The sequence below is a fragment of the Pagrus major genome, chromosome 22 (genome assembly GCF_040436345.1).
Source record: "Pagrus major chromosome 22, Pma_NU_1.0".
NCBI lineage: Eukaryota > Metazoa > Chordata > Actinopteri > Spariformes > Sparidae > Pagrus > Pagrus major.
The window spans coordinates 25,075,618-25,103,455 of record NC_133236.1 but is presented as its reverse complement, the minus strand read 5'-3'; the positions used below and the strand labels follow the sequence as shown (position 1 = coordinate 25,103,455).

The 27,838-nt window shown below is 41.4% G+C and overlaps 1 protein-coding gene across 7 annotated transcripts in view; it reads right to left on the bottom strand.

Moving 5' to 3' along the window:
• The window catches only part of LOC141018075 (MAM domain-containing glycosylphosphatidylinositol anchor protein 2-like), a 253,791-nt gene that overhangs the window by 93,918 nt on the left and 132,035 nt on the right, over nt 1-27,838 (bottom strand). For all 7 annotated transcript variants that reach the window (XM_073492947.1, XM_073492948.1, XM_073492953.1 and 4 more), the window contains 2 exons: nt 23,219-23,358; nt 14,627-14,801 (listed from right to left, as the gene is read on the bottom strand). In XM_073492947.1, the coding sequence (XP_073349048.1) occupies nt 14,627-14,801; nt 23,219-23,358 (315 nt within the window). The remainder of the gene's footprint in view (nt 1-14,626; nt 14,802-23,218; nt 23,359-27,838) is intronic.

Below are 27,838 nucleotides of genomic sequence, written 5' to 3'. Positions count from 1 at the left end.
CTTCAAACAGTCAATTTACCAACTGTGGCAGAAATGGAGTGATTCATTGACAGCGCTACCTACCTTGGGATAACACGTGTCTTTGAACGTCGGACCCGATAGGAGGTTGTCTTTTTTTTACTTTCCTTGTGGTGACAAGAGTGCGAGGGTGCGTTTTCTGTATGTTTGTGCATTAGGTAAGGAGCGGCCTGGGCTATTAATAGGGCCGCAATGATATGCAGAGAGGAAGTGTATGCTAGGAGCGCAAAGAGATAAATATGGAAATATGGAAATGTACGCACTGGATTAAAATTTGATGAATTTCAAACAAAATTCCACCTCCACCATCAGTCTTTCTCCCGTAAGGATGTTGTGTGTGTGCGTCTGTGAGTGTGTGTGCGTGTCACTCTTGTGCAATTAGCTTCTGAAGTCACGCTTGACTGATTGTAAAGCTTAAATCCCCAAGCCCAGAGGAAAACTGCGGTGTACAGGCCGCCTGCGCCAGAGTTGTTAGGGTTTGTAATTGCAGGTTTATGGGTTCACAGGCCGGTAAATCTGCCCATGTACAGCTAAACGCTCCAGCGAGCTAACCTTAGCATCACTCCTGCTCACTCCCACCAACCATGACAAGACTCAAAGCTCTGGGTTCCTCTGATATTAAGGCGCGAGGGTGGGACAGCATGACATATGAGTGTGCAAACGCATCGCGTGGGTGAGGGCAAAACAAAAAGGGGTAACATCCAGTTCATCATCAAACGTTTTATTCTCTCAAGTAAGAACAAAACCTGAAGATGTTGATATTCCCGTTTGAATAGCAGACGGCACATTTCTACTTTACAGGCCTACCAAAACATTTGTTGGACAAATAGGCACAAGTGAGTGGTTTGGATAAAAGAGAAGATAAAGATTAAAGAAGGTGCTTCATTATCACATCAAACCTTAGCTCTTTTCCTTTCATGTCCTCCAGCCCCCTCCCCCCAAAAAAGCAGACACCTGCACACAAAACTCACACACATTACCTCACTCCACCTACCCACACCCAAGCCACCCAAGCGCACTCACAGACACCAACATCCTCGTACAGACCCACACGTACCTTTTTGGAGCTGTCTCTCCGCTGTTAATCTAATGCAAGTTTTTTTTCCTAGTTTTTTCTCGGCTTTGATGTCTTTCACACTCTCCGCCTGATCTGCCAGAGTCACCTGGGAAGAGGGCACCTATCGGGCTCCCAGGCTGTCAGCCATGAGCGACAGAGGCCTGCGATTAATTTAACCTAATCACCGTCCCAGCTTGATTACCAGCGGGAGCCGCTGACCTGAATGCCATTTGTGCGGCGTCTTTAATGAGTAAAAACAGCCCTGTTATGTCAAAGATAAGCAGTTTGCTTTTATTTTGTGCCAGAAGAACAACAAGAGACAGCAGGAGAGAGAGAAAGGGGCCGTGGTCGAAGAGAGACAAAAGGAGGCAAAGGAGGGTCGAGAGCATGTAAAAACTTCTAATTTGCTGCTATCCAGATGCGGGGTTAATGAGGTGATGATGCTGTATAGCAGCTGTCTCCTGCACTTACTCCAAATAAGGGTGACTCGCTCTCTTTGTAGTGGACTTTTTTTTTTTGGTCGAAATATGAGCATGAGGCATAAGCGATTAGAGAAGTTATTACTTGGCGGCCTGCCCTGTGAAGGACCTCACCTTCAAGCCTTTTTTTTTTGTTTTTTGAGAAGATGGAGTTTAAAAGAGAATCCTAAAAAAAAGAGCCACCTCCACATAAATAGGAGGCGATAAGAGGCACATTTATTTTTTTTAGCTCTTTAGACATTTAAATGTCCATCAAAGGCAACTGTTCATGTAGGCCTTGTGTGAATTTTAAAAATATCACCTGGAGCCATTTTTAAATAAAAGCCTTGGATAAATAAAGGCATTTCAATAATAGGGAGTGAGGATTAAACATAAGATACAATGTCTTAGATACTTGCGCCGCTAATGCAGAACGTGTGGGATTGATGTACTGTAAGAGGACCTAAAATTGCTAACAGTATTCAACATCAGTTACACCATGTGTAAACACGATGCATCAAATAAGACAGCACAAAATAAAACATGATACAGATATAATACTGGATGGTGTGCTCTGATGCATTTCATTTATGTGGGTCCAAAGGTTAATAAGCCATGTTGGTGATGTATGACATCCATCTCATGTGGAGGCCTCTGATGGAATATGTGAATCCGCCATGTAATTTACTGTCAGAACATTTCCTTTCCCTCCATCTCTCAACCCCCTGGCAACAGTGACCTCTATCTCCACAATAACTAGCTGCTGCTAGCTGCATGTATTTGGTGTCAGCTGTTGCTCCACACGTAAGTGTGATCGCGGTGGCGGATGGATGTGTTCGGGGAGGTGGGCGAGGGAACAGTGCATCTATTTCTCCAATAAGTCCACTCTGTTGATGGCGCCTGTGTAACAGAGATATCTCGGTAAACTGAATATCATTCTCCGAGACATGAGATACGAGAGCAGTCAGCTTCATTTGCTGTCGGGGGGATAAAGGAGGGAGAGGATAGGATCCAGGGAGAGGCTCATTCAGTGTGTGTGATATCTGAATGTGGCAGGGTAATACACATTTTTTTGTTGAGAAAAAACATAAACAGTGACTGGACACATCATACAACAGGAGACATAATCTCAACACAAAATTAAAATGACAATGTACACACCACTGATGGACTACTTCTTGGCCAGAGGCAGTGACCTCCTGGAGTTTCTGCTTTCTGTGCTGGGAACGATTATATTCATTGTTGATTAATAGGTCAAGTATTGTCTCGAGTACTCAATTAGTGGTTTGGTCTATAAAACGTCAGAAAAAAGGTGAAAAATGTCAATCAGTGTTTCCCAAAGGCTAAGATTACATCCTCAAATGTCTTGTTTTGTCCACAACCCGAAGATATTCAATTTACTGTCATACAGAAAGCAACTAGGGAAGAAAACACATTTAAGAAGCTGGATCAGAGAATCTTCATTGTTTTTCTCTTAAAAATTACTACTACAATTAAAACCGATGAATCAATTATCCCATGTTGGCGATTACTTCATGAAGTTAATCATCGCCTTTTTCACGATTTATTTTCTATATGGATGAACAAATGATAAGCCACACGATAATCTGTGAGCTTTTAAGGTGCTTGTAGATGGATTTTGTCCTAAGCTAAGCTAACCAGGCACTGACTGAAGCTTCACATTCATCGTAGACATGACAGTGGTATCAAATTTGTAATGCAACTCTCAGCAAGAAAGCAAATAAATGTAAATCTCGTCCTTTAGTTTGACAAAGACACTTGCGATAATATGATGGTTTATAAAGTAGGATCACTGTATGTCAGTGTTATTAACAGTATATCCCATGTTGTATTGCTAATAATACTGACAGCACCTATTTATCTTTATCTTAAAAATTATGTTTTAATAATGTTGGTTTCATGATGTGGACCTAATCATAATGTTTATCTCTAATATGATAGTGAGTCATCATTGGAAAAGGATGTTATGGTCACAGAGGTGACATCCTGTCATTACAGCGCGCATTGAAGGCATTCAACTTCCTGTTTTTTTTGGGTTTTTTTTACTAACAATGATTAAATATGAGCTGCTCAAAGCAAAAGCAGTGTTACACAGAGATAACAGTGTGCAAATATTGTTCACATGCGTTTGAAAACACACCTAATTAGCTCCTTCTATAATTAAATTAATGTCACTGGCATTTACCATTTCTGAATAAAAAAATTTGAAAAAAGGGCAACACTAACAAATGAATCAGTGTTTTTGTTCCGGTTGCATCGATAGAATAATAATGAATATCCGAAGCCTTGTGTCACATTAATAAAACATTGCAGATTTATTAGGTTAGGCGGCTTTGTGTGTGTGTGAATGTGAGTCTGTCAGAAAAAATTCATTACAACTTATAACTCCCCATCCAGGCTTTAATATTTCAAGTTTGGAATTGAAATTTAATCAGTGGGTCAGTTCCTGGGGTTAGAAACAACTGTTTTAATACAGTGTAAAGGGGCAAACCTTTGAGACAGGGTGTTTTTTATTAAGGCTTCTCTCCAGTCTCTGCCAGGAACACAGCGAGGGGGAGCTTGGACAAGTTGGGTTAAGGTTTGTAAAGGGCAACTCACCACCCCTGCCATGGCTGCTGTTTGGCATGCCTCTGTGGTGCTGTGTGTAACACGTCCTGAATTATTCATTACACTTTTCCACATTCCTGCTTTAACTTGAACTTAAATTTCTTCTGGAGGAGGGTTCAGAAAGCTTCTTTCCTCTCTCTTTCTCTTTTAAATCTTCTTTACTTGACTTCCCACACCTTTACACACACACACACCTTTACACACACACACACACACACACACACACACACACACACACACACACACACACACACACACACTTCTTACTTTTTCTCTCACCATTGTAGGATATGCATTGAGAATTTCAGTAATGCTAACTAACTCCCTCTCCGAGGCCACAGTCATCAGGCCTAGTTAAGTGTAATTACTGGCAATTAAAGTAGCAATGCAGAAAGGAACCAATGGAGCGATGGTGAACAATACAGCGTGCTACACTGTAGAAGCCTAAATAGATATAGAGGACAATGGTCTTGTTAGTACTGCAAGACGAGAATCTAATGTATAGTAAAGTGGGCCTGTCCCCTCGAGCGACCGACTGCTAATGTGTAAAAAACAGAAATGATTCAGACAATACGCAGGAATCTAAAATGCATTTTGTTTGTGTTGTAAACAAACCTCCAGAGCTTAAATATAGACTTTTGATTGCTCTTTTTCCCTTGAAGTCAAAACTATGCAAATAGAAGATATTTAAGCTCAGAGAGTGGGTGATGTTTCCCTCTAGCCAGATGAAGTCATCCTGCACTTTAAGTGTGCTGTTTAAACGGCTGCTTTAAGAGCCGGAGCGGCCCACTTAGGACTGCTGCACCTCCATCTTCCTCAGTGACAGTGCTTTTCCAATTATGCTGTCTTCGGAAGGAACACTGGGAGTCTGTAGGTGTGTGCACAATCGGTGTGTGTGTGTGCACGTGGAGGATGTGTGTGATAAATGGAGGGGCAGACGTCAGCAGCCCAACAGCAGAGCCTGCAACCCCTCACTTCCTCCCAGTGATGGAGATGAGGAAATAATGAGGCCCAATTCGGCTGTGTGGGTGTGTGTGTGTGTTTGTGTGTTTGTGTTTGTGTGTGTGTGCTGGGGGTTGAGGAGTAATGAATCTCCTCTTCATCCTCTCGCCTTAGACAGTGGCGTCTGCCTCAGCCCATCTCCTCTCTAATTCATCTCCCTAGAAAACAAACAGGCCACAGAGCACTGATCTAAACAACAACGCCTAGAAAGCCACCATTAGGGTTGGAAGCAAAGCTCCAGTGACATGATGGAGTCCTTTTCTGGTTTCAGCCTAATGACCGTCTCCTTTGTAGGGTCTGCAAAAACAGCAGTTGAGAGATCTTTCCTAAATGATGATATGAAAGCAATTTTGCTACCTATAATAACAGTATTAGCAGTGTTATCACGCATTATTAATACCAATGTGTATTCTAATGGCTTACAAGGGATGTGATGGGTGAAGGAGGCGTACAACCTGTTGTGTTGTTGTATGTTAGAAAATAACAAGATATCATTCATTATTGAGCCGCCTCCTTCTCGACAGCAGGCTGGCGTCCAGGAGGCTGATGCTTGTTTGACCATTGACGCAACGTCTGATGTCCGAGCGCGCACTGCATTTCTTTAACGACATCATCAACACCGAAATTGGCATTTAAACATCCTGGCAGACTGTGAATCTCCAACAGTGATCTCATTCTGTACCAGCAGGTGTGGACATCACAAACTTACCAACAAAGACATTATATATTTATAAACAGCACTGCCCTCCCGGCCATTAAAAAATGAACCGGAATTTGACTGGTTCAGACTTAATGAGATCTCTTTCTGCGTTATGTCCTGCTGCTACATCCTGATTCGTCGGAAATTACATAATTATAAGGTAGAAATAAGGACATCTGTGTGTGTTTCATGCACACCGCCAAGTTCTGTGACGTAATAAGTTATAAAATCATTACAGAGTCTCTTTATCCTCTCCATCACCCTTTCAAGAAATATCAGTAAACAACTATTTCATTTCTTGTCTCTTTGGTCTTCTTTCATAGTAGCACCAAAACACCAAAGCTCGGCATGATATTTGTTTAAACAACATCCTTCAACCGATTCTCGCCTCAGACCATTTCAAGTCTTCTATCCTCCTGAGACTTCTTCAAACAATATTATCATTCACAGGCAGCCGGTAAATACGTTTTTGCTCGATACATTTTCTGGTTTTATAAATGAGCAGAGCTTGGAGATCGATATCATCATTATTCTTCATGAGTCACAGTGTACAGTGGGATCTTGTAATTGGGATACTGTTGTATATATATATAAAAATGCTGCCGAAAAATGATAAATACTAACTAGCTGCCAGTACATCATCTTTGGCCTTTCCTCACCCTGAGAGGAAATGTTAAAAAAAACACAAAATACAGATAAGAATGAAATACTGCACGAGATAATCACATTAGCATACGCAAAACAAACACACTGTAGTGTGTTTTAAGCTCCTGATGGGGAGAAAAACAGAGGCAAGAGATGAGGCTGACTCCACTACTCTGATTAAGGGCCCCTACCCAGAGCAAGTCCTTGAAAGAGTAATGGGCAGTCGTGAACTGGCTTTACCTCCATTAACCAAACCAGCTAACATTTACATAATGTACACATAATGTGCTGATTCATTCTGTCCTGATTCAAACAAGGCTCAGATAACTCACCGTGGCTGTATCACACCATTCATCACACCAGGTCATTTACATCCAAAAGCACTTAAGAGCCGCTGCAAATATATCTTTGTCTACATACATTATGGGATCTTTTCAGAAGATTGTATAATACATCATCTCGTATCACAGGATCGCATTATTCTGAGATACCAAGATGGCGGTCCTCAGCCTTTCTTCCTCTGTTTTTAGCTCTTCAATGGATGATGAAAAGGCCATGTGAGGTTTTGTATTGCTTGAATTCGATTTTGAAGAGCACGGAAAAAATGATGATCCAATCATAGCTTAGTAAGAGGAGCGATGCACAGCAGATCTATCACACATCAGATTTCTCTATATGTCAAAGCAGTGTGAATAGGGCTGAAGTGAGAGTGAAGGGTGGTGTATTTTGTTTAGCCCTCTAAAACCAATAAATATACAAGCACAAAAGTGTAAGGAATGAATGAATTAACGTTTATGTGCTCTCATGTAAGCTGAAAACATAAGCCTACCCGGCTAACTAGCTTATCTACAGTGGTAACTGAGTGTTACTTCTAAGACCAAGGAGCCTAAAGGTGCCGTATGTAAGAATTTTGGTTGAAAACATTAAAAAAATTAACAAATATAATCAACATAATGGGAAGCAGTTTTGATGAATGACATCTATGTAATATTGCATAGATATCTACTGAAGTTAGCGTGCTAACCAGCTAGCCCGGCCTGTCACAATCCAAAGCTCCTGAACTAGCAGTGTAAACACCAACACTCCCACTAGCTTCAGGGCTAACTGAGCTAAATAGCTAATGGCAGCTATAGTTAGCAACAGTTGGCGGTTACCCTGGTGATATGCTGCCCCCTACTGATTTGGAGTATAAATTTGACAGACATAGGGGTAGGCTATTGGATGCAATGTAGACATTATGAGGTTCGGACCTTTGCTGGGAGGAAATCTGAGTAACTGGACCGCTTTGAATTTTAACTGAAGACCCTCTGCCCTATAGTGTGGATACTATCAGAGTTTATGCAACCAAAAAAAACATACAGTATAATACAAGGATTAATGAGCTCTATACAGAAATAAAAGAACAATGCTATTTTTCCTTTTTGCCTCAGACTTGCTGCTCCTCAACTGGAAACCAACCAACCTAGCTAACGTTAGATATGCAGCTGATAAAATCTGCTAGCGACAGTTGTATTTTACGCCTCATCAAGGGGCCGATGGATGCACCATATCTTATTTTATCAATGAAACTGTCAAAATAAAAGCTTAACATGATTGGAAGATGGCCCACAAGTTAACAATTATGTCTTCCTTCAATCTGAGTCATAACTCAACCTATTGAACCTGCCTCCAGCACCTGCTTCATCCAACTGAACCCACTAATCAATAGGCTCCCCTGAGATCTCCATCCCACACACTTCCCTCTGCATATAGCCAAATATATTGCCTAGTCACTTTAATTTAGGCTCTCTGCAAATACCAGTAATGAAGAGACACAGGAATTAATAATAGCAGCATTAGCCTGAGTCAATAGTTGATCTTTATCACCCTGTTTTGTGTTTCTGTGAGTCACTGTTTCCTCAGAAACCCTCTGCTTCTCTTGCTTTTTACATATTTACTCAGGCACCTGACAGCAGGGGCGGCTTGAATTGGACACCTGATGAGATAGGAAGCGCCAGTTACACTGACCGACTGGATAAACCGAAGGCAGCATGGCCACTAAACAAACACCATCAGCCGCTGTTTGGTCTCTGAGCTCCTTCATGAACTCCATCGATGGAAGGCAAACATAAAGCAGACACACTTCCCCAAGTCTGCCTCACACCACATGCTGCTGCACAGCGTTGCACAGCTGAGGAGGCGTACGCCAAGACAAGTTAAGCCTTTGACATGTGTGTGTGTGTGAGTCAGGACCTCACCGGTGGAGAGTGTGTTCATGCATAAGCATGTGCTTGAACCCAATGGGCAGCCTCTATTTTTGCTTCCTCTCACGCGCGTGAGTACACATAGAAATGGACACACACATTCACACGTCTCACATCTAGATGAACGCCACTGTTGCCAAAAAATGATTCAAGCTCAGACTCTTGCCCATGTGCTGACAAACACACACAAACGCACAGTATCCTCATTAAAATTCTCTGGCTTGTGCACCAGCAGTGTGGAGTAAGGGCTTTGTAAGTCCTTCCAGAGATAACACAGAGAAAGCAGACTATTGTCTTATTCTAATCCGTCTTTTGAAGGAATGTAGAGAGAATATCAGGGAAGAGTGAAGATGTGTGAGAAAGGCGACGATATCCACAGTCCGGTGGCTTGTTTCTCACAATATATGCATCACCTGATTCTTACCAGTTCACAGCTCCTGACAAACTGGCACAGACAACATTAATATCATCTGCACAACATTAGCATATGGACATATTTCCTGTGAACTCTGGGAAACTTGGCTGCATGCTTTTCTTTCTTTGCCATACTTCATCTCTGTGTCCTCAATTTATTCAGTTTTGCCAGTCTTGTTCAGACCATTTTTTAAAGTAAGTTTAAAAGTGGTCCTTTATCACAACCTGTACAGTAAATGCTGACCTGGACTGAGCAGGTTTAAGGTGCAGCAATTTCCATTCGTCCATCTGCTGAAATCATTCTGTGTCACTCTCTCTGAGTTAATTCTACAACCTGAAGGCTATGTTGGGCACCAATAACTGACTTGAATTATTGTCTGTCAGTGGGAAGCTGCAAGGGTGCAACTAACAATTCCTCTATTAACCTGTCATTTTTTCTTCAATTACATTATTTAATGTTTTAATTTAAATTTAATTTAAATTTAAATTTAATTTAATTTAAAATTATATGAAACACAGAAAAGCTGAAATTCCTCACACTTGTGCAGAGAAGGAACATCCTTGATTCCCAAATGACTTAAAAGGTATGTTGTTTTTTTTGGAAGAAATTTGAATCAGAAGAGAAAAATCTACATTGATTGATTTTTCATGCTTAAACAAACAAAATAAAGAAACTGTGCCATCGTTTTCATGACTGAATAACCTGAAAATACATACTGACCTTAAAGGACAACACAGTTTCATACTGTTTTACTTTGCTTGTATTTGCTGGACCCTGCCACCTTTTTGTGGAGACCTTGTTTTCCTCTGAGGAAGGTTATGGAAATAATAAATATTTCTGCGTTTGTATTATTAACTTATCAATATTGTAAATATGACCTTCCCGAGTTTCTTTTCAAAACCTGCATAGTGCACCTTTAATCAATTATAATAATTCTTGAGTAAGGCTGCATGACATGGTTAAAAAGTCATATTACAATTCCGATATGATTCATGATAAGTGAGAATGATTATTTTTACATCACAATTTTCATTTTCACTGAAAGACTATTAAAATCATGACGATCAGAGACATTTGTTGGGGTCTGTACCAAACCTTTGCATCTCTGCTGCACTACAGTACTTCATTATGGTGTTTTGCCTCATGTTTTCCTTCATCAAAAAATTGCAGCTTCTGCTGTTTGCTTATTACACTAATTTGATAACTCATTGTGCAGCCCTAGCCTAATGTTGGAAAAGCAGTAAAATTTGCTCAGAACCTACAGTACAAAGGAATATTTCACGCCACTGAACTTTTCCCTAACAGTTGTTTTTGTGGTCGGTGGACATTTTCTCTTGCCAAATCTCTTTTAAATATATTGTGCTGGCGATGGTCAGTGAACTAGTCTGAGCCTGCAATAAGCTGCCCCTGCAGAACTCTTAAGCCCTCCTCAATCAGTCACTCAATGAAACATTAGATGCTGCAGCAAAATTAATGCAGCCGAAATTAAATGAAAACACTGAAAAGACTCCCCTGTAGGAAAAAGAAGTGAGCATCTTAAGCTTCAAATCGATCAGTGTAGGAGTTGGGCAAGGTTCTTTATTAACTTTGCAGAGGCCCTTCCCCACAGACCGAACTGCCGACAAACACAACTGAAGTGTCAGCAGGTATAAAATGTGCTTAGATGGACTTCTGAGCTTTGTAAATACGTTAGCTTTGAGCTGGCTATATAGCTAATATCAGCTCCACTGGGCTGCAGAGGTCAGTTATTAACTGTAATTATCCCTCTCTGTTTTCATCTGCTGCTCACAGGCAAGTCTGGAAAACTTTCACCGTCTGTCCGTCTGTAGTGTCTGTTTGCATTTGTTCATCCTTATTTCCTTCATTTAATTTCTTTGAACAGACTCAAGCAGGCTGCGGCTGCTTTTATGAGGAAGGGTGGTATTTCTGAAACACTTTGATCTCATAAAGGTGCACATATGAATATGATCTCTCATGTTTAGTTTGAAAATTGAAAACAAGACCCTTGATTCCAGGAAGCAGAAGCAGATACATGGTCTCAAATGAAAAACCACAGAAGAGACTTTAGAAAGATTATTCAAGCTTTGAGCCTCTTAATGTAAAACAAGCTGGAGAGTATCTCCCCCTTTCAGTGATGGCGCAGTGTGTTCTCTGCTTTTCTTATGTAAACAGAGTGATATGAACACACACACACACATGCAAGATACATCTGCAAGAGACCGCAAACATAATTCAAGGTGTTGTTGTTGGGAGGTCCGGCTCCAAAACAGCAATTGTAATACTAATTAAAAATTGTTGCTGCAAACCACTAAAAATAGCATGTACTGCAGAGGCCCATCAATTAAATTCACCCCCAGGGGACGGCTATAACATTGCTCAGGAGGAATGATGTGCTTTTGCTGGATGTGCAACATAACACAATGCCAGCTAATGAAGTACACGCATACTGTGTTACAAGGCCAGATGCAAGGACATCACTAGGAGAACAATTTGAAGCGCTACAGTGCAAAAAAGATGTGTTTCTATTCATCTTGATTTGATTAATTAAGCATTTGGAGGTTTTTTTTCCTAAATGTTTCACTTCTACGCCTTTAGTGATGCATTTGCATGGAGGGAAAAAAGAGCTGCTACTATACTATTCTACTACTATATAATGACACTTTATTACTACTATGATACTATTATTGTATTTTAAATTAGATTTTATGCTACATTAAGGTATTTTATTCTCTGTGTTCCATATCTGGCAATATATATTTAGTAGCAGGGCTGGGACGATACACTTATCTCCCGTTTTGATTACTATCATGATAATGAGGTGCCGATTCGATATGTACCATGAATTTTAAGTATTGTGATTCAATAATACAATTTATTGCAATTTTTGTTTGCTTTTTTTTTAAAACTAGACCATGGGAAAAAGTTCAATCATACACTTCTACAGACAATATAAATCGTTAGTCATTTTTCCAAAAAACAATGCACATGTCAGTTTTATTTCAGCAGCATCACAAGATATATACTGGATTTGTGCTGCCCTCTCCTGGCACGCAATGTCTCCAGTGGTAGCTGTATTTTTAAACCCATTGGGAATTTTGAGCTTCGGAGTTTTGACCCTTTTGAGGTTGCTGTAGTTGGCCAGTGTGGTGGAGTGTTGAAGCTGCAGAACAGCAGATTAAGTTAACAATAAAGTCTATGGTTATAAGTTTGTTTCCACAGAGCATATGAAATATTGAATATTAGATCATCTGTAAAGCACGTTATAGGGAATTCCTATTATGAGTTAGCATCGAGCTAATGGACAAAGCACTAGTTATATAAAATTGATTCAGGAATCGTGAAAAAAAAGTATTGCGATATTATTGTTTTCCCAACCCAATTTAATAGCATTGCATTATTAATGTATAGTGTGTGTATATTAGATATACTGCAAATATATAATGATTTTTCGCATATTAGCGCCACTCACCTACATAGTCTATAGTGCTAAAATGTCTACATTTCATATGCTTTTTTATTTTAAAATGTCTTCAACATTTCTTTGCTGCTAATTTCTAAGACTTAAGATCAATAAGTTCTTATATTAATTATAATATATCAAATAAACAATTTAGCATTTTTAATGTACAATTAAATAAATACACAATAATAAGTTTGTCTTCAACAGCATGACAACTCAAACTTATGTCGTCAAAATGCCAGACGACAAAGCTCAGTGAAAATCCGCGCTCTCCGATTATCCTCACGTCTGGCTCCGGTGTGCTATCTGGCTTCATTTCCACATCTGCTCCTCCAGCTCTTTAGAGCAGCCAAGGTGAAATGGTGCACAGAGGGAACAAGGCACTGACTGTCAGCTGCTGAGACGCGTTCAGCCTTTGCTCTGCTGCTCCACTAAGGCTTTCTAAACAAGGTTCAATTCCACAACCTCCACCAGCGTCAGTCCAAATAAACAGATACAAGAATGTTGCTCACACACAGACGGGCAGGAATAAGCCTGACACAGGAAAGAAAATATGGGCAGAAAAAAAGAGGAGAGGAGCAGAGCCCATAACTGCCTGTGTAACTCACAAAACTGCAGAGAGAGACCAGGGTTACCACTCAAAGATGCATCAAATGAATGTAGGTTTTTACTGGAAAGGTATCATGGACTGGAGAGGGCTCAAGCGCAGCTTATTTACTGCAAACATGTTCTGCTTCACTACCTCTTTCTTTCCTCTGCGACTGTAAATTGGATGTTTGGCGACAAATTAAGGGCAGAGAGGTCATCAATTTCCAAAGAGATAGCCTTTTTTACTCCGCAGCTTGGCATAAAAAGGAAGCAGGGATTGAGTGCTCCTGAAAGAGCGGTGAAAAATTCAGGAGGAGGCTTGGAGATCTTTCAAAGGCACCATGATCGTGATTCCAAATGTATCTCGGCAGAATCTTTTGAAGCTGAACAAGTACAATACGCCGACATATTACACATTGGGACTCCCACTTGTTGGAGGTTGTCTGAGGGTCCGGCTTTGATGAAAGGGCAGCAACTCCCCTGTCTCGCCACTGTTCGACCACTCCAGGGGTGAAATAGGACAATCAATGCTGAATCAATAATAACAATGGCACTGGATTGCTGTTGTCTTTGATGAATGCTAATGAGCCTTCGCTGTTTGTCGTACAGATACTTTAAACATAAAGAGGATGCACTTACAGTTGATGACTGTGTCAGGATAATGAAAGCGTTTTAGCTTCATTAACATTCTCAGGAGAGCGCAGGGGTCTCTTCGGATGCTCTACCTCCAAATAACTACATTCAAACAGCAGAAATATGAAATGTTTCTGCGCTGGGCTGGAAGGTTTCGTGTTGTTACACACTGATCAGCACTAATTGCTGTGCTGCAGCTGTCTGTGCCCACAGTGAGATTTGTCTGTATTTGAGAAATTTAAATCATTTTGGTCAAATTTAGAAAGTAATATTCCAGAACTTGTTTCATTTCACATAATAATTTCATTCCTTTGACTTTAATGGATTTCACAGTAAAGCATATGGACTGGTTGCTATTTGAAAAGCTAACCGAGACTGACTTAGAGAACAGTAAATAGAAACCTTTTCAGGGTCATGGCTCTCTGGAATGTGTCCTAGCAGAGAATTAGGCAGAAGGCAAAGCAACACCGTGGCCAGTTATTCGCATAGTAACACAGATACAGAATCTGATAGTCTCTCCTTTGGGCAACATTTTACGCTTCACTGGGATGTAAACTTGTAAGAAACACATAATAACAAAGGGAAAAAACACAAACTCCACACAGTAACAGCCAAGGCAAGAAACAAAACAGCTACGACCTTGTTATTGTAAAACAACAGGGGGCAATTATGTGTGGTAAATCTTGTGTAAAATGTTTAGTTAGCCTTGCTTTCTAAATGACAAATGAAAAAATATCCATAGAGGATTATACCCAATTTCGAGCAGCTAATGCACTTACAGTAGACGTCCACCCTGATGGACTTGATGGCAGGAGATCCAAGGCCGTTCTCAGCCTTGCAGTAGTAGCGACCTCCCTGGGTCCTCAGGATCTTTGCGATGTGCAACGTCTCGTTGAACACGCTGGAGTCCTGGAAGCGGTCCGACACGCTGCCGGCTGTCTTGGTCCATCGAATCTGGAAAAAAACAAATTGTGGCAATGACTACACGTTCAGATCTGATTTCAAGTGTTCATCTTCTGTTGTAATGTGCATGCGATAGAGTAAAGGATCAAACACAACTTTGGGTAGTGCAGTAAGTACATGTAAAGATACTGTACACTAACTTCTTGCTACCATTAGTTCAAATGATCACTTCCTGTATATTTTTTCAAAATAAAAGCCATCCAGAAAATGGAGGTATTATGCCCTTTAAGGCCAGTGGAAGGCTTTTGAAATGTGTATGAGGCCGTTTTGGCCTTGCTGTATCTCAAAAAAATGTTGTTGTGCGTGTGTTTGTCATATTGGCTTGTGTTCTTGATGAGATTCTGTATTTTAGAGACGACTGAAGAAGAAGATCCTATTGTCACAGTACAAAGGAGGACTTGAGAGCTAAGAATCTCCCACTAACTTCCCTCTTTACTCTCTTCCACACAAGACTGACCTCAGTGTGGCTTTCTCAGCATGAGTACCTTTCACTAACTGATGAGACCCAGTTAGCCCATGGCATTGAGGTGTAATGAAAGGTGAAATGGTGTTACTCTCCAACATGAGGTTGTAATTGACTCTCCATCATCTGCCTCTCCTGTCCTCATTAAAGCATACAGCATGAACAGGTACTGTGACAACTCTGGCCTGGGGGCCACACAGCCAGAACTACGGAGCATGAAGCTCCATTCAATCCCTCATCCTAAGTAAGCCGCAGATGGACTGGCTTTGCCTGCAGAACCTCACATATCTCTGTCTAAGCAGAGGAGGCTATGAATTAGAATCCAATATCGCCACACTGTATGGTGTGGCATCAACTTGGATACTGATAACATCCCATTTTACAGAGATAGCATCAGATGGAACAGGGATATCATCGCACCGAGGGATGGGGATTGGGTGCTATCTTGGGATATTGCTGCTGTGCTGCTGTAGCTGTGGGGTTATACCCACGTCGACTCCAGCCCGGGGTTACGACAGCTTGAAGTTTGGTCATTTTCCAAACAGACGGGGGAAAGGGTGGGTGGCCCAAAACCTGATAATGGCGCCCTGTTCCAGGGGCTTTTTTAGGAGCTTGGGGCGAGAGGATGACAAGGCCAGAAAGACTCACGCAGCAAAAGTTTATCAGAGGAGTTTCAGATTTGCGGTCTTGCTCGGGGTGTTACTGTTCAGAGTGGCGGAAATAAATTAGCTACCCTTAAACTCAAAGACTGTGTGTGCTGTTTTCCTCTATTTCACTAACCTCCCCTTCTCTTTGAAAAAAGTCTGCAGCCAGGCTCTGCCTCTCTCCCATCCCTTTGTACAGCCTTTAAGTCGATACATTACCATTAAAAATAAATGCCTCTAAATTAATACACTGCACAGAGAAGGCTTCACTCAGCCTGTTTCAAATGCATCAAGAGACATTGAGAGAAAGCACTCCAAGAAAAAGACCCAGCTCAGCAACTGATCGATGCTAAAGTAGAAAATCTGGGGCCTTATTATAACAGTCGAGGACATCATGAGTTCAGCAAAACAGGGCCTGAAGTTAAATAAGTTATGATTATAAATTAGATGGAGCAAAGTTTTTGAATTCTGTGTCGCTCTCCTGCAGCGCTCTCGATCCCCTCATGCAAATACAAAGCAAGCTGGCTTATGGCGACCTCAGCAGAATTCAATATTCTCCCAGCTTATACCCCCAGTCATTTCCTTTGCCTTTTGTGTAAAGAGCTTTGAGTTTTAGAAAAGCGCAGTATCAATAAGTGCATTGTCAGAGTGACACTAAGAAGTGGGTATTCAAATAACTCCTCATACTTTCAAAAAGAAAAGTGCTCCTGTTTGTTTCTCGGGGGCAGCAGACCACATTACTGGTGAGCTTTCAACTCTTCCTGTGCCCTCAAGCTATTTTCATTCCTCCTCTCCTTTGACTTTTTACATCTGAGCACCTCTACCCGCAGGGGGAGTCCTGAAGTGTGCCTGGTGAGAACAGTTTGACCCTCTTCACTCTCCTTAGCACAATGCAAATACTCTTGATCTGAGAGGAGCTGGCGGATTTGAGCAATATGATAATTGCTCCTCCTAGCCCAATGACAGCCTGGCTCAGTTTTTGCTAGCTATTTTTGCAACAGTCCTCGGCTGAGACTCAGGAGGTGCCTGCAAGTAAACGCTGGGGATTAAGTCAAACTGCCCATAATGCTGTTTTATGGCAAAAATGCATTATTCCTGTTAGTCCCTTGCAATTACATGCTTATATTATTTGAGTGAAATGAAGATTGGGTCTGCTTTTCATGTTTCACAGAGTTGTGCAGTGGCATTTGGCACAGCATCAAAAACACGACACCACTTAGTTCCACACGGAAAAGAAAAGTCAACACAATAATAACACCATTAAAAAATATCAGACATCCCAATAGAAAGATCAACATTTGCTCACAAGGAAAGCAGAAGCTCGTCCAGATTAGTATCCAACTGAAAATCCCAGCAGTGTTTGAGACCACACATGCTGCGATGTCACGGCAAGAGCTAATTAAAATGCGCCCAGTGTCTGTTGTTATGCAGGGATCATATGCTGGAGCACGCGTCCTCGGTGAATCTCCCATAATGCCTGCTGTGACGTTTCGCTCTCCCTAACTACAGACTGGTTTCTAATTGCTTGCCATCTTTTTTTTTTTAGGCGCTGATGGTGGGTCTGTGCCGCTCAGTGGTGCAGCCAAGTGTGGCTGAGCATGACAATCAAGCGATCAGAAGAAGCAACGGGGGGTCCGGATCACAAATTGTCAGCGCACAGACTCTACAGGTCTTTATTCGAACATACTGACCCTTATAAAATCGGATGACAATATAAACCGGTCTTTGATGTCGAAAAAAACTTGGAAGGATAAAAATGGAATTAATCTGCTTTTATTTGCCTCGTCGTTAAACCACATACAAATGTTTGAGAGCTGCAATTAAAGTCACTTAAAGACAACAGAGTGTAAATGACTGCGGGTGCAATAAGGAGGGTGAAGTTCAAGGGGAAACTCTGAGACGGTGCCCCTTCTGGTACCGGCGTCTGTATGGCAAACAGTACATAAAAAGAGAAGGTTAAATCGTGTTCAAAAAAGCACCATCTGCTGCAGACACCAGCACTGTAGGCTAACTGTCATGGGAGCATCCAAAACAGATCACATACTCCAATTGGTCTGTATAAAGCGAAATGTCCCAGGGCCTGAGGTCAGCTTATTTGTACTCACTGACCCGTGGCGCTGCGAGTTGAATCTGGCCGGCCAATAATTGAAACAAAAAAAAAGGTGTTTGCAATGTGGTGTTGCTGGCTATTGGAGCCTGGTACTCAAACAAAGTACTGTGGACATAATGGATGGAGGCCAGGGCAGGGGAGACGGGGGCAGATGGCTTCATCATCAGGGACTCTTTGATGTCTATTCGTGGCATCAAAGACGCTGAACGAAGCGGGAGAACAGTGGCCATGAAAGTATGAACAGATAAAGCTGTACATGTATGTATGTGGTGCTCTGATACAGAGACAAAGAGGGAGTGATAAAGACAAAGAGTCTTTGTATCTCGTGGAGGCAAGGCTGAATGTAACATTCATTTCCTTACTTGATTTATTCATCACTTTTCAAATTAATTATTTAATCCTTTGATCTATAAAATGTCAAGAATTCAGTGAAAAATGCTCATCACAAGTTTCCAGGAAGCCCAGGAGACGTCTTTAAATTGCAGTGATATTCAATTGCCATTTAGATAAAACACCAAAAAATCTTCACGTTCGAGAGGCTGTAACCTGCTAGAGTTCGGCAGTTGGGCTTGATAGATGACTCATTTATCAAAGATCTGATACATTCATAATAACATGTTTATTAATTTATTGATCGACTAATCACTTCAGCACTAAATAGAGGGGGAAGAGAGAGTGAGATTGTACATGTTGGTCTTTTAGAAAGACATGTAAGGTAGGAGCAGCACCGGTAAACCCCTTTTTTGTTTAATCCTTTAACTGTCAATTAATTGATGAATTCATTTTCCACCTACTCAACTAATTCTTCACTACTTCTACTTGAAAATGAAAAATGTCCATCACAAGTTCTCAGAGCTGAAGGAGACATTTTTCATTTGCTTGCCTTGACATTTGGTTGAGACATCCATGTTCCCCACGGGATGAATTAAGGTAACGTGGCATCACCACTAAGAAGAAGCAGGTGTGTCTTGTTTGGAGCAACATTGGTATCAGATCAAACTGAATCGTAACCTTGTGAATCGGAACGATTCTGGTTATCAGGGGTGATACCCAGCTCTAACCTCAAGCCTGCAAAACCAATGACATTCCCATCTGCCTCAGCTGTACTTGGTCTTAAGTTCTAACAGACCCTTTTCACAGCCGACACTTTGACTCGTCTAAACAGGAAAATCACAAATGGAATTTATAAAATGCAATGATGGCTGCATCCTATTTAATTTAGCTTGTTCAAGGTCTGTGATAATGTGCATGCTCACTCACTCACTGGGACACTTAATAGAATGGAGCCATTGTTAGCATTATTGGTCACACCTGTGCTTTTCCTGTTTCGACAAATGAAAATGCTGTGAAAATGGTCTATTAGCAAATGTTAACAACAACTAACTACGATGGGGAACATTGTAAACATTACCTGCTAAATGTTATTAGTATTGGCAATGTGACTATTAGCGTGTTGACCTTAGCTTTTAGTCCCACAGAGCTGCTAGCATAGCTGAAGAACCGCAGTCTTGTTTGATAAATGGCATGAAAGATTAATTTACTATCAAAATTGTTTATTAAATCCTTGTCGATCGATTATTTGTTTTAGAAATACATGAAAAGAAGCGAAGGAGAAAGAATATTGACCTGCTGGTGTTTAACACAGATAAAAAGCAGAGTGAGAGACCAGCCCTGGCAGCAACTGAGATTTCTGTCTCATCCTCCTCCTCAGAGAGCCAAGTTCCACAAATCCTTCCAGTGACCTCTAGCATTATACATCTAGGAGAATTTGACTTCATTGCTCCCCCAAGCCTGCCAGATGCCAACAGTCTCAGTCTTCCTGCAAAGCCCACAGCAACACCTTGAAATGCCAAACCCACAAGGCACAGTGAAAAAGCACATATTACACGGTGTGCTGGTGACTGACAGGAACATATATTTCTTTGACAATTAAATGGGAACGGAGACAAGTGTTGCTGCTGCCACGTGCGCGTGTGTGTTTGTGTGTGAGGTTGGACACATGTAAGGCTTTATTATTAGAAAGCCTGTGTTTTTTTCCTCCGAGGTGGGTGGGCGGGCGGATGTGCACGGGGCTGACAGTGAGGCCCACTGTGAGAAAGCTGCTGCCTGGTTGGACACAATCCAGAGACTCCATCAGCGAGAGGGCCTGAGGGGCGTCTATGTAATTTAAGAAGTGTGCATATTGATAGACATGTGAAGAATTAAGCGGTGGCGAAATTGCCAACCGTGGCCCCATTTACTCCGTGGTTGGTCCTTTGTGGTGCTGATGTTGGACTTGGCACAACACCCACATTGCTCTGTGCATTATCATGAGAGCTCGTAGCATCTCAAAGCCAGGGAGAGAGACTGAAATATGGACATAAATGGTGAAAAAAGCAATTTTGTGATTTGCTAATGCAGAACTAATTGAAGCCATTTACAGTGATTGAGTAGCGTGATGTGGCCCCCTGTGATATTGTGGTGCAGATGGAGAGTGTGGTTGGGTAAGTTACTGCTGGTATGGAGGGTTTTCAAGGAGACAAAACCCAGAATGATTCCACAGGGAAACTACTTTCCCACTAATCATAGGTGTTGAGAGTAGGAGGACAGTGGTTGGGTATGAGGGGGATCTGGGGATTGGGTTGGAGGTATATGTGAATTAGTGAGGGTGGTTCCTTACAGCACATGGACCTCAGAAAGAATAGTTATTACCTTGGTATCAGCTTATGGGGATCCGAATAAGCCTGCAGACAGTCTGACTAACAACCCCTCCTCAAAATTTGGTGTGGCATATTGGCTGTTGCTTTGATTTGACATCCATAGTGAAAATCTTTTGTTTTTATGTCAAAACATGCTACACTAGCTCTGGTTTTTAAAAACGTTAGTCATAAGCAGTTTTAGTTGGTCCTTGGTCACGATAAGCCCGCCCCCAGCCCCTGACGTAAGTGGTTCTTTGTTCTAGACCAGCAAAGTGTTGATGCCACTCTGGAACCAGTTTTCCTGGCTGAGAGTCAGTTCTTGGCTGTTGAAGTGCAAAGAAGAAGTTCCAGGGAAGGCACTGGCTCTGAACCAGCACCTGAACTGCCTTGGTCAAAGGTGGTATAAGACTCCGTTTTTCTAAAGTGGTGCAGGAGTTATTAATGCATGGGCCATTAGAAACATGGACATCAGGAAGTGTATCAGGTGACATGCAGGTGAGGTGCAGGCTATCACATGAGCTCTGGTGTCATTATAAAATATCTGGCTATACCATACAGACATGTTTGGTCATTACTAAGGATGTTTCATCTGAACAAACTCTGGACTTGTGTAGTCCACATCAACAGACTGAAAGAGAAGACATAGTTTTACAATCAATTACAGCAGAAACAGAATAGCAAATTACTGCCTGATTACCAAAAGATATGCCTTATAAAAATATGTACTTTGTGATAGGAGTACTGGTTTTGGAACTTGTACAGTACAAATATAGCCAACATTTTGCAATATCAAGTCCTATGTGTGTGCAAGTACAGTATGAGTATGTGCATGCGTGAATATGAAAAACGGAAACCAGGGGCAAAAAAACTACTAAAATCATCCCCGTCAATGGTAAAACCAAACAAATGCCCATTCCGTTAATCACAACAGGACACATCGAAAGCACACTGCAACGTTTGCAGAGAGTACTGATTACTTTTTTCCCCACATATGCTCTTGACAGATGAAGAAACTCAACTCAATTAAAATTTGGAATTTGGAAATTTTGGGGTGAAGAAAGACTCCGAACATGTTCTGAGGATTAATATTTAATTCTAATGAAAAAGACGAGCTGTTATTGCCGCGTTAACTTGGCGAGGATGTTTCCGATGAGGGCGCATACCCTCGTGTTAAACATCATAAAACTAGCCTTCGGTCCTCTGCCACCCCAGATAACCTCCTCAGCTTCCGAAACCACTCAGAATGAGTGTGCGCATCCCCCCCCTCTAGGTCCCATGCCACTACCAGAGGGGGACGAAGCTGACACATCCCGAAGTCCGCAGAGACACAGCCGAGACCCGCTGTGCCAGGGGATCTGCGTGAGTCTCATAATGACTCGGTTTCAAAGGAGATCCTGCCTCTCCTGCCACAGCCATGCGGGGCTTTTGATCTGCCACACTCCTCTCCCCCCTCCTCTCCTCCTACCCTCGCTCTGCTCTGTTTTTCAGAAATTCTAATTAAGAGGAAAGACAGAGATGATGAGTGTGAAGTTGCCCCCCCCCCCCCCCCCCCCCCCCCCCGACGACAGAAGGAGATGAACGGTGTGTCTGAACCTCTCGCTAATTTAAGAGGTCTCACCTTTTCAATTGAAATATAAAAATCAATATGCTCTTTTGCTTTGGCATCCAGAGGGGAAGTGTACAAACTAATGGCCCTGTCTATCGATCAAAAGGGGGATTATATTAATTAATGTAAATGTGCTCGGTCCTGTCCGGAGACAGTGCTGAAATCTGTGCAATTTGTGTTATCAAGCAAATTGGAAACAACATTCGATAAGTGTTGGAAAGGTTAGGGTGTGCAAATCCTGCCCAGATTAATATGAGAACAAAATGTGATGGTCAGGTATATCGTGGCAGAGCTGACATTTATACCTGCACAGATCAAGTTGGCTGGTATTTTGTCTACGCAGGGAGATGGGATCTTTCTGCTTTATTCTTACTTTAATCTATGAAAGAAGCAATGAGTGGAAGACACAACAAGACCAAATTAAATGCCTGTTTTCTTCAGATAAAAGGTGTTTTCTTAATTAGTTCAGATCACAGTAGTAAATCAAAGAGTAAGGGGTGAAAACACTCCTTCAGATGTCGAGGACCCATGTGCATTTGCATGACCCAGAGTCCTTCCACTGTGGCCTCCTTCTGGCTCGTTACAGTTGTGTTTTGGCAGATGTTTTGTTTCTGCATTCTCATTAGACTCGGAAGCTTTCATTATCAACATGCAGGTGCACAATGCAACCTAAACCATCAATAATTAAAGGATTAAACTTTTAAGCTGGTTTAGTGCAGAGGTACGTGGTGTGCCACTCAATGACGCTAATACAGAATTAAAAGGAAAAGCTGCTGAAGGAGAGTGAGGAAAGGAGGAACAGACAGGAAGGAGAGACAGGCTATAAAATTAGCATCTTGTCCTTGTGCAGCTATTTTTGTTCACGCTGTCAGCGAAGGACAGACGAAAAAGGTACCGAGTTCCTTACCTGTGGTCGAGGATGCCCCGTCACCAGACAGGTGAGCTCCAGGGTCTCTCCCTCTCTGATGGTGTAGACTCTCTCCGTGTGCCTCTCCTCCTCAACATTACAGGCATGCCCTGAGTGTATAATGCGGACAGTCGGAGGGGCTGCGGAGGAAAAAAGAAAAAAAACACCAAACCATGTTAGCATTCTGGTCATTTCTGAAGGAATGAGTAGTTTAGCACAACAGATGGCGTATTGATTAAGAGGTTGTCTCGATGAAAACAAGCATTGTGGTCACGTTTGTGCCGCACACAACACACCAAAGGTATTTGTACAAGGAGAGAAGAGAAAAAGAATTGAGACCTTTATAGCATCCTGTTGGTTTAGCTTTCAAACACTGCTAGTATATCAAATACAAAGTGGAGGAAAGGCACTTTGGTAAAGTGATTCACCGCCTAACAATTTTGTGTGTTAAGAAGTAGCTTGTGAAAGGTGCACTTTCACAGATGTGGTACTAATAGGGCTGCAACGTGTGTTGTCATGCATTTCAAAAGACATGTCTTTCTTTTTTTTCCTTTTATTTGTACTAAGAAAGATGGAAAATAAAAATATATATATAGTGTATATCCATGCGTATACTGTATGTAAGTTGTTAAAAAACAAAACAAAATCATGCTTTACACTGCAATAAAGTGTCAATACTTTTCATTGCCTTGCATTTTGATTGGCTCTTAAAGGCACAATGCACATTACCACCTCTCAGTTGTATGTTCCTGAGCTGTGGTGTTGAATAATAGGCAGAACATTTTTAGCAGAATATTGTGATGTCACAGAGCATTTATCCTCTGCCCTTTTGGATATCAAATGTCATAACTTCATCATTTTATCCTATTAGACGTTAACTGTATTTAAAATGTTCAGAATTATCATGTGACTGGCCAAAAATGTGTTTTGTGAGGTCACAGTGACGTTGACCTCTGACATCTTTGATATTGAATATGCATTAAACTTGTCCGAATTTTATAAATTGATCAGAATTCATCCAAACTAAGATACATTTGAGTTTAGAGATATCTTAAAGTTACATGACACTACTTCAAGAGTATTCTTATCGCGAGAGGCATCAAAAGCCCACACATTGTTTTATGTTATTGTCATTTTAAGACTAAATATGTGAGCATATTTAGTTGTTTTCTGATGCACCTTGGCCCTGGTCACACCATCTTGAAAAAGATAGGTTATGGCAGAAGCGGTAACCAATCAGTATCTCTCCACATTGATTCAAAGTGACACTCAATTTGCATCCTAACCAAATTAGCCAGTTTGCGCAGCAATAATGCAAATGCAGTGTCAAGTAGATGACTGACTGTGAACAACTGATGCTCGGCCGCAAAACAAGTCATTTCCCTCACTCTCTCTGTCCCCCTCACTCTCCCCAGTATCAGAATTAATTTACAACTCAGTGTAATTACATGCCAGAAGGGTTTCATTACAAAATCTTATACACGTATATACACTGTGAAAAAAGAGGAAAGTGATCCAAAATTAATCATTAATATCTTGAAAACACTGACTCTGACTAAAAAAGTAATAATTATTTTATAAGTAAATGTCTTCAGATGACTTTAATATACTTTCACAAAATTTCCATATTAACCTAAAATAACTCTGTCAGTGAGAGTGGGTGTCCATGTTTAAATTGGTGGAAATCTCATTTTGGAATAGAAACTCATCATTTAGCACATTCATTTTAGCACATAATCCTAATGTAATGCAATTAGGGATATAAAAATGCCAGAAACTGTGATATGGGCAAATCAAACTCAGTATTCAGCTGCACAGGCACACTGCAGTACAAGTTCAGGACTGAAAAAGACTACCCACAGCTGTCTGCCCACTGCTGTAATCACTGCACTGGTGTTTCTCTCTACCATTAGATGACCCCTGTGAATAATAAGGACATTTCAATCCGTCCACAACTCGACATACAATGGGACAGAAGTGGAGGGAGTTAAACGGAAGGGAGGAACGAGTCATCTTAGGTAAACGTTCAGTTCCACTGAGCTGCAAAAGCGCAGTTGCATGTAACCGACCCCTGACAATACTAGCATCTGTTAAGCATTTATTCCTCTCCAACTTACATGATTAGTGAAGAGGTTTGGGATGAGATGATTTAGAGGGAGCGGATGCGGGATGTGATTAGGAGGAGGAGTACAAATTGGTGAAAAAAGAAAGAAAAAAAAAAAGTCAAGCAGAAATCACACCGAGTTACAGACTGTAGTGCGCCTTTCATGTTGGAGGAGCCGCTTCCTGTGTGGGCCTCTCTCGGCAGACTCGCGCCCGGCAGCAGACTCACTTCTACCTCTATCCAGGCTGCAATGCTAATGAGCGTAGCGACACTCCTCCCTAACGCTGCATTGGGAGTCTCAGCCAGAGTGTACCCTTAGCCACGCGCTAACCACTCGTCCCCTCCCCTGTTACCAACCATGCTGTTTGTCTCATTCAGCTCGTTAGCTTAGTACTGCCTGTCGAAAATGCTAGGTAGATTGATGAGCGCCGGTCCTAACTGGCTACTCATAATGCCTCGTTGGACTATTCTTGCTCTTACCCTTCATTCCCTCTCTCCAGCTGGAGATGAATACACTGGTGGTGAATTCCATAGGGGCGGATAAGGGATTGAGAAATAGGCTCAGTGTAAGGGAGCTTCACGCAAGGCTGCCACTTGAAACAAAAAAAAGGGCTTAGAAACAAGACCCCAGGGCGCTAGCCTGAACAAAGTACTAATGCCATTTACTCCAATGAGCCAGTATCTCTGCAGCATACTATCAGTCCTGGAGGAAAGTAGGGAAACACCCGTAATTAATGATCTTCAACTGCTATAGCTGCTACTGCAACGGTTACACACACACATAAACACACACTTGTTCTTTGCGCAGACAACACTAAGCTTGCAGGGACAAAAGCAAATAACCCTCGCTTAAGCGTACATAATGAGCCCCATAATGTTCTCGCAGTCGCACACATATCCTGGTATGGCAAAGACCTGCTCTCTCAGATCACTTGGCCTAAAGCATGAACTAAAATGGCTGTCGTTACTACATAATTCCTTGTTTGTTTAGTTTTCATGAAAGCCGCTTGATATGTGACAGTAACTACTCATAGAATATTCCGAAAAGACATCTGAGAACGGACGAGGAGACATTAATGCGGTAGGACTCAGCATAAAGTGAGATGTCAATGTGCTGTCAGGCCTGAGATAAAAGATGTCCGAGGAGAGGGGGTATGCGTGGTAGAAAAAAGGCTTTGAAAACATCTAAGCAGGCCAGACACAGCTGGTTATAGCCCTTCACATCTTAACTACACCTCATACAAGTTCACCACGTGGACTAGAAAACTGTCTTGTTTATTGGAAAAGTCTATTGTTTGGAAAAAAATGGAAAGTACTGCACAGTGGTAGAACATGCCCTGGTTAGGTTTAGGCACAAAACCCCACTTGGTTAGGGTTAGGAGAAGATACCTGTTTTGGTGACCACAAACATGGCTACAGCTGTCCTGAGGTCTCATTATAAACGATTGGTTTGGTCGCCACTAGGTTGGACAGCTCTCCTTAAAAATATCCAGTGGTGCCACATTCAACAAATGTTGAAACGCAGTCTTGAACAGCGGTCACTGGCTTGGGAAAACTTCCCACATCCTCATACAAAAGTCAGGTCATAACATAAGTGTGTAAGTGTAAATAAAATAAATCGTAACAAGTCAGTATTTGCCTCAAAAAAGAAGTGTGAAAGTATAAAGTAGCATAAAATGGAAATACTAATGAAAGTACAAGTACCTCAGGATTGTACTTGAGGTACAGCAATCACTTGTTATTCAAAATGTTGACACTCAGATTAAAACATTTACTGCAAATGCACTGTGGTTCTAAATATTGATTATCGGCCTCCTTGATTACTAATAATAGGTATCAGTGCTGAAAACCCCATTATCGGTCAATCCCTAATCAGTAAGTTAGTAATGTTTTCTTGTTTTCTTTTTAAAATTTTAACTGTTTTGCTATACTTTCATATTGCATATCCCCCAGTAGCAGAGGCAGACTAAGGCTAAGGTTTTACCCTGGCAGCCTATAATAAATAACTTACTCTAACTTCAATTTTACAACACACTGACAGAAGAATCAACATTTATAGACTTGCTACATTTGTGTCTTGTAAATTTCCAAAATCAACAAAAGTTTGACTTCACACACAGTACTGCGTACTGCTCTGTCCTGGATTTCAAACCAATCCTCAGTGGTGAAAGAAATATTCAGATCCTTTTCATAAAAGTGAAATGATCTGCTACGAGTACAAGTCCTGCATTTGTAATTATGCTTAAAGGTGCCCAGTGGAGTTTTCTTGTAAACAAACAAAAGTTATGTTTGCATCATTGGTACACGATACAAACAAATCGGGGACCCACTCGTCTAAATATCGCTCAATAATTAAAACTCCATGGAGGGCCTACATGCAAAAGCAAAGAAGTACTGCCAGCTTAATGTACTTAAAGTATCCACACTAGGAGGATTCACAATGTAGGATGGCCCCATGCAGAGCGTAAACACAAACAGTATATTATATAAATGGATTATTTTTACTAATGCCTCGG